At 39.2% G+C, this 7,530-nt stretch overlaps 1 protein-coding gene and 1 non-coding gene across 2 annotated transcripts; one reads left to right on the top strand and one right to left on the bottom strand.

Moving 5' to 3' along the window:
- Nucleotides 1-4,710: 4,710 nt before the first annotated feature.
- Nucleotides 4,711-4,782, bottom strand: trnaa-ugc (transfer RNA alanine (anticodon UGC)). Its single transcript has one exon. It is a non-coding gene; the product is annotated as a tRNA-Ala (tRNA).
- Nucleotides 4,783-5,024: 242 nt separating this feature from the next.
- On the top strand, nucleotides 5,025-6,989 carry LOC129172417 (dynein regulatory complex subunit 4-like). Its single transcript, XM_054762110.1, has one exon. It carries the CDS (start codon nucleotides 5,101-5,103, stop codon nucleotides 6,922-6,924), a length of 1,824 nt encoding a protein of 607 aa, XP_054618085.1. The 5' UTR covers nucleotides 5,025-5,100; the 3' UTR covers nucleotides 6,925-6,989.
- Nucleotides 6,990-7,530: the final 541 nt, after the last annotated feature.

Genomic DNA, 7,530 nt, shown 5'->3' with positions numbered 1-7,530 from the left:
TTCTTCTTCTTCTTCTTCTTCTTTTAGTTTAATGGCGGGTTGCAACCATGACTTGAAAAGGTGCATACCGCCACCTACTGTACCGGAGTATGTAACATGGGCCATATACAGTATCTTACTTTATGCTATCTTAGATAGTGAGGAGACTATTTATACTACTACTAATAATAATCCTAATAATAATACTTATATAATACTATATATTACTATATAATACTATATAATATAATACTAAAATATTCTAATACTTATCTATATTCTATTATATAATCCTGTGTCCTTCAAATATTCTATCACTGCCCTCTGTATATCTCTTTCCCCCTCCCCACCTGTTCCTAAGATACCCTCAATGCTCCATTCCCTTCCTATCTTCTTAATTCTTTTCCTTAACGTTACACGTTCTTCCCTATATCTCTTGCAGTGTAGTAATATGTGTTCTACGTTCTCTATACTTTTGCATTCCATACATACTTTTGATTTACATTTCCCTATCAAAAACATCTTGTCATTTAACCCGGTGTGATTGAGCCTCATCCTAGTTAACACTATTTCCTCTTTTCTGTTTTTTCTCTTCACCCCTTGTGTGCTGATAGATTTTTGTACTTTATAATACTTTCTCCCGCTACTACCCTCATCCCACCTATTTTGCCATTTCTCCATCATTTGTTTTTTGATTATTGCCTTTACTTCGCCTTTACCAGCAGGTATATCTATCATTTCATTCCTTCTAATTCCCATTTTAGCCATTTTATCTGCCACCTCATTCCCCTCCACCCCTACATGTGCAGGCACCCAGCAAAATCTTATGTCTATTTTTAACATATGTAGTTGGAATAAGTTTTGATGTATTTCTAATAATAAATCCTCTCGACTTGATTCCATATTTTTAATACTATATAATGCTGCCAGAGAGTCCACACAGCATACCACTCTATCTGGTTTTATTTCCTCTATCCATTGCAAGCCTATAATAATTGCCATCATTTCTGCTGTATAAACCGATAGCTGGTCAGGTAATCTTTTAATGATGCTATAATTCATTGTTGGTACATAAATTCCAATCCCCACCTTCCCTTCTTCGCTTTTTGATCCATCTGTATACATATCTAAGTAACCATAATATTTGTTTTTAATATATTGACTTGCCTTATGTCCTTTTTCATTATCTTTCCATTTATTTTTTAACTCTGTTATATGTATATCTACTTCAGGTTTCGGAAATAGCCAGATAGGAATATTGCTTATGGGTGTAGAATTATTAATATGTATATTTTTTATGTTATATTTATCTATTTTATCTTTAATTACCCACCCAAAGCTATTACTTTTAGTTGTATTATACTCCCAACATTCCTCTATCACATTCTTGGCCAGATGTCCATGCCTACATCCTTTAAGTCTACTCCAGTATGTTAACATAAGTTGATCTCTTCTCAGGTCATACGGTACTTCTCCTAACTCAACCTGCATTGCTTTAATTGGTGTTGATATGATTGCACCTGTACATATCCTAAATGCTTTGTGAATATTTCTTTCTATTTTCATTAAATGTGTTTTAGCTGCAGCTCCATATACAAAACTTCCATAATCTATATTTGCTCTCATCAAAGCTCTATATATATATATTAGTGACTGTTTATCTGCTCCCCACTCCTTACCTGTAACAGCTCTCATTAAGTTTATTATCCTCTTACATTTCTCTTCTACCTTTTCCACATGGGTCTTCCATGTGCCTTTCTGATCTAGCCACATACCAAGATATTTAAAATGATCTACTTTTATCATGTTTTGTCCATATAGCATCAGGTTCTGATTTTTTATGCCTTTTTTCCGGGTAATCGTCATGTAACATGTTTTATTGGGTGATAGCTTAAATCCCCAGTCATATGACCATTGTTCTATCTTCTTTATTGCTTCCTTCATTTTACTTGTCACATTTTTAGAATCTCGTCCCCTTGCCCAAATCACTCCATCATCTGCATATAGGGCCGACCCAATCCTTCTATCCAGATTCATGAATATATCATTTATCATTATGTTAAACAAAACTGGGCTAATTACACTCCCCTGTGGTATACCATTTGCTATACTGTATTCTTCTGACATCTCTGATCCTACTTTAACTTTGAACTTTCTGTTCGATATGAAATCAAGGACCCAGTTATAGAACCTACCTCTAATTCCCATCCTATTCATCTTAATCAATAAACCCTCCCGCCACATGGAATCATAAGCCTTTTCAATATCAAAGAATACAATATTCATCAACTCTTTCATTTTAAAGGTTTTCTCTATTTCATTACTTACTCTAACTACAGCATCCATTGTTGATCGTCCTTTTCTAAACCCACACTGATAAGTTGTAAGTAACTCTCGACTTTCAAGGAAATAGTTAAGTCTTCTGACTAGAACTTTCTCCATCCATTTGCATAGATGTGATGTAAGAGCAATAGGTCGATAATTCACAGGGTGTTTTGGATCCTTACCGGGTTTATTAAATGGTAAAATTAATGCACTTTTCCATTGCTTTGGTATTATCCCTTCTTCCCATATTTTGTTAAATAAATCTAATATTTTTCCCAACATATTTTCTGGTAGATTCTGGAACATAATATAACTCAATTGGTCTTCTCCTGTTGCAGTATCTTTACTTTTATTTAATACTATTAGCAATTCATTGATATTAATTTCAACATCCATCACACTCTCCTCACTATCCTGTTTTAGTAACACATCCCTATTCTTTTTTATCATCCTCTCCTTCCCTCGTCTATGATTTTCATCCAGATGGTCTCCACTATGCACCCCTGCAAACTTTTTCCCCAGCACATTTGCTTTTTCTTTATCAGTCACATACATTGTTCCCTTATCTTCTAATATAGGTATTTTAGTAAACACGTTTTTCCCACTCATCTTCTTTAACATTGACCATACATCTCCTATCTTAATTTCCCTTCCTATGGCAGAGCAATAATCCCTCCATGCGTTTTGTTTACTGTTTTTAATTACTCTTCGGGCTATAGCTTTTTTCCTCTGATAATTTATTACATTTTCTTGGCTGAGGTTCTTCCTTAACCTTCTTAATGCGCAATTTCTTTCTTTTACAGCTGTTGTGCACTTTTCATTCCACCATGGAACCATTTTCCTTTCCCCTCCAATTGACTTACACGGTATACTTTTCATTGCTGCCTCTATTATCTTATTTGTGATCTTAACTGTGCATTCCTCTATGCCACCTTCCATTGATATTGAATTTGCTGCTTTACTACATTCCTCCCTGAATTTTCTCCAATCCGCTTTTGAAAAGCACCACTTTTTATGTCTGTGTCTTTCTTTGATATCTACTTCTGCGTTTATTGTACAACTTATCGGAAAATGGTCACTTCCTATACTTGTGGTTTCATTTACATACCATTCACAGGAACTTGCCAAGCTATGTGAGACCAGAGTTAAATCAATGCATGACATTGTATTTGACCGTATATCTATTCTTGTTCCATTTCCCTTGTTTAAGCATACTAACTGTCTGATATCCATGAGTTCTTCTACTACTATTCCATTGTGATCTGTTTGCTTACTTCCCCATAAACTATTATGTGCATTAAAGTCCCCACACCAGATCTCTCTACCACCATGCCTCCTTATTATCTTCTCCATTGTTTCAACATCTAGTAGTTTACAGGGGTTATATATATTAATAATGATTATATTTGTATTTGCTTGATGTATTTCAACAATCACACATTCTATTTCATTTGCTGTTGTTATTCTATTATATATTATTCCATCCCTCACAAATGTTGCACACCCTCCCCCTTGGTTTTCTTTTCGATCGAATCGCACTGATTCATAGCCATTCAACACATAATCCAGCTGTGGTCTAAGCCACGTTTCTTGCACACATATAATATCAGGTCTTTTCCTACTTTCTGTTATATATTTCTTAAGTTCTTGTCCATTTGCTATTAAACTTCTTGCATTCCATTGTAGGATGTGGAGTACCATTGTGATTTTAATTACCGTTCTGAGGTCCTGCATCATTATGTATAGTCAACATACTATGTATTTCTTCTGCTTTCACGTCTTTGATGTTTAAATATTGTTCTGCCGCTTCCACAACCGTTTTGATCCTGTCACTTTTCCTTTCCTGCCTCGTGGCGTCACGAAGAGCCTTGCGAAAGGTTGTCGTAAATCTGACGCCATCATTTTATTTTTTATTTCAAATTCTAATTTATTGTAATATGGAAGACAGATTGTTACTATATAACAAATTAAATACAAAGGACATATTTAACGTGTTTGGACCTCGTTCGAGACGTTCGAGGGAAAACATCCGGGTACTTTGAAAATGCACCGTGGCGCTGACGGATGACGTCAATAACAATTACTGTACTACCATTGTTGAGAAATGGCGGCCTTGTAAACAGATTGGTCTCCTTAGTTACCGCTGACATGACAAAGCTAGTGTTTTCTCTGACAGGTATGTTTGTATGCAGTATGTTAATGGGGAAAAATAAACATTCTCATGTATATTTAATGAAGCCGTTTGTAAATATAACAATGTTTCGAAATTATTTCAATAGGTGAGTGCAGCGTGTGAGCTCAGGTCTGTATATTAAAATGAATAATCATACTTTGTGTTGGCAAAAAAAAATTAAAATACAAGTATTTGGTTTGGGGATGTTTGAGATAAGTGGACAACATAAAAAGTGGAGATGCCGGGGATTGAACCCGGGGCCTCATACATGCAAAGCATGCGCTCTACCACTGAGCTACATCCCCCTTCTGTCATTGCAATTTATTATTTTGCTATCTGTACTCATATCTTTCTATTCTACTGTTTTAGTTTTATAACATGAGCATTGTAATGGTTAAACTAGGTGCCTCCTCGACAAAATAAAAGTCAGCCATGACATGTGTCTTTGTTGTCACAAGTCTTTATGGCTTGTAAAAGCTTTGATGATGTCACGCATGTTCACAATATGGCTTGTTGCAATGTGTGCAGCAACATTCCAAAGCTGAGGTGTGCACTGAATTTGTGTCTTCACTTTGCGACAAGCTCTTAAACTCTCTGTCAGGCGGCAAGTGAGCATAGCAAGCATGCCTCCTAAAAAAGGCAAAGGCAAAAAAGATGGAAAGGGAGGGAAGGGAAAGGGAGGAGCGGCCAAAGCAGCTGAAGTGCCTGAGCCGCCGCCCGAATTGTCTGAGGAGGTGAAGGCCATGATAAAGCAAATTGAACAGCTCCAAAAAGATGTGGAGAATGAAGTGAAGGAGAGAAACAAATTCCAACTGGAGGTGGACATGATCCGCACCTTCTGGGAGGCGACGGGCCAACAGCTGGAGGAGACTAACGCGGAGCTCATCAACTTGTACAGCGAAATTGAAACAGACGAGCTCAACAACAGACAAGACATCAAAGAGTATTTGGGAGAAATCAAACTCTACAATGAGGACCTCAAGAAGCATCAGAAGGGATTTTACAAGCACGTGCACAAAAACGAGGACGTGGAGGTCAAGCCCTATGAGAAGGAGCGCAGTGAAATGATTTTGGACGAGCAGCTGGACATTGAGGACACCGTCAACACGCTGAAGATGAAGCACAACGATGACATGGCCAAAAAAAGAGGAGAGATGAAGGAACAACTGCTGCAAACAGAGCAAAAGTACAAAAAGAAACTGGAGCTGCTCCAAGATGACCTGACAAACAAAGAGAAGACCAAGCTGAGTGAGAGAGAGCATTACTGGAGCAGCCTCATCCACAGTCTCCAGCAAGACCACGACAAACGGTACAGCGAATTTGATGCCTTCCTCAATGAATGCAAGAAGAAGGACTTGCGCCACAAAGACAAGGTGAGCAAACAAATTCAAGTGTTTGTCGCCACGGAGGAGAAAAAAAAACAACGTGTGGTTGGATCATTGGACGTCCTCATGTTAAAACAAGAGAAAAAAAAAGTACAGACGCAGATCACAAAACTCCAGAAGCTCCTGAGAAATCCCATCATGAAGAAGCACCCAAATGAAAAAATCAAACACCTGGAGCTGAGCGAATTAAAGCAAGACCATGAAGTCCACGATCAGAAGTTGAAGCAGCTTGAGCAGGACATTGATGAGCTGCACAAGAAGTTCCAGCAGAACATCCAGGACATTCAGCATAGAGCGGATGAAGAGATCACACAACTGGAAGCCAAACTCGGCGCCCTGACGGACAAACTCCACCGGATGCAAGCTCGGGTTTGCTCGCAGCTCTTCGGCATCGACCTCGGCTCCCTGGGTGGACTGGTAAACCAAGCGGGGGACAACCAAGCCTTACAGGACACAGGAACTGTCCCAGATCACTGGAGTCGGAGGACCAGACTCAACCAGACCGTCATCTGGCAGCTGCAAAATGTCAAAGAGCTTCTGCAGAGAGATGTTGAGACTGCAGTCAAGGAGAGGACTGCTCTGATCAAACTCATCAATGAAAAGATCGATGAGCTGTTCTGGGCAAGGACGCTGCTACAAAAAGTCACTTGTCAGCTTGCAGAGGCAATAAAGACAAATTCAGGGACGGTCCTGCAGGACTCTGCTCCGGAACCTGTGGAACCGGAGGTCCATCTCCAGGACGACGGCCAGCCGATAGGCGGCCTGATGGATGAGATTGTGAGGATCGCTTGCAAGAATCCTTCGGACAATTTCAGAACCTTGATGTTTGACCCGGTCCTGGACAGGCAGCTGAGGAACACCAAGGAGCTCCTTCAGAGTCATGCAGAGTTGGCCACCAAGAGGCGGACCCAGCTGATCTTGCTACTGAATGACAAAACGCACCAGCTGCACAATGTCAAACGCAAAGTGAAAGACACCAACCTGCAGCTAGAAAAGCAGAAAATAGTTGCAGCTAGGAGGCTCAATGTAGATGAGGCTTTGTTGCTCCTAACCATAATGTGACAGCCATCTTGCATCAAGGGCACGTCAGGCAGTGCCCCACCACCTCCAGATGTATTTTTTGTATTTTTTTACAGAGTTGAGCTTCAATTATGAAATGATGATTCATAAAGTAACTTTTGAAGTGATGTTCTTCATGTGCGTCTGACTTTTACCAGCTTGGCTTGCTTCCTTTGAAGTGGTCGATTTTCCATTTGCAAATAGTACCATTGAAAACAATCATACTAAGGCACACTAGGCCATGTCCACAGGGAAACGTTTCTGGGTTGTTTTTTCTTGGCTGTTTCAAATAAATTTGCGTCCACACTGTGCCAGATTAGTAAATAGCCACATTCAGATGGGAATCACTGGGTGAAAACGATGTAATACACAAGGCACACCGACGTGTCTCGTTAAGACACGCAGATGGAACCATGTGATACAAAACTATAGAAGAAAGAACGCATACGCATAAGTCTGTCATATTCCGCGTGTTTAGACTGACGACGAAGTAGTCAAGTTATTTTGGTGTATAAGACAGCTAAATATCAATGTCAACTAGGGTGTGTCATGCCAGTCGGAAATATTCAGATATGTTGGTGTGTTGTGTTGTCACTTCTGGTCACGTGA

The sequence above is a fragment of the Dunckerocampus dactyliophorus genome, chromosome 19 (assembly GCF_027744805.1).
Source record: "Dunckerocampus dactyliophorus isolate RoL2022-P2 chromosome 19, RoL_Ddac_1.1, whole genome shotgun sequence".
NCBI lineage: Eukaryota > Metazoa > Chordata > Actinopteri > Syngnathiformes > Syngnathidae > Dunckerocampus > Dunckerocampus dactyliophorus.
Note: the sequence above shows the minus strand (reverse complement) of the source record. Positions and strands in the feature narration are given on the sequence as shown.

What these genes read in the sequence shown, in the direction of transcription:
- LOC129172417 (XM_054762110.1), top strand. Translation starts at nt 5,101, where the DNA reads ATGCCTCCTAAAAAAGGCAAAGGCAAAAAAGATGGAAAGGGAGGGAAG.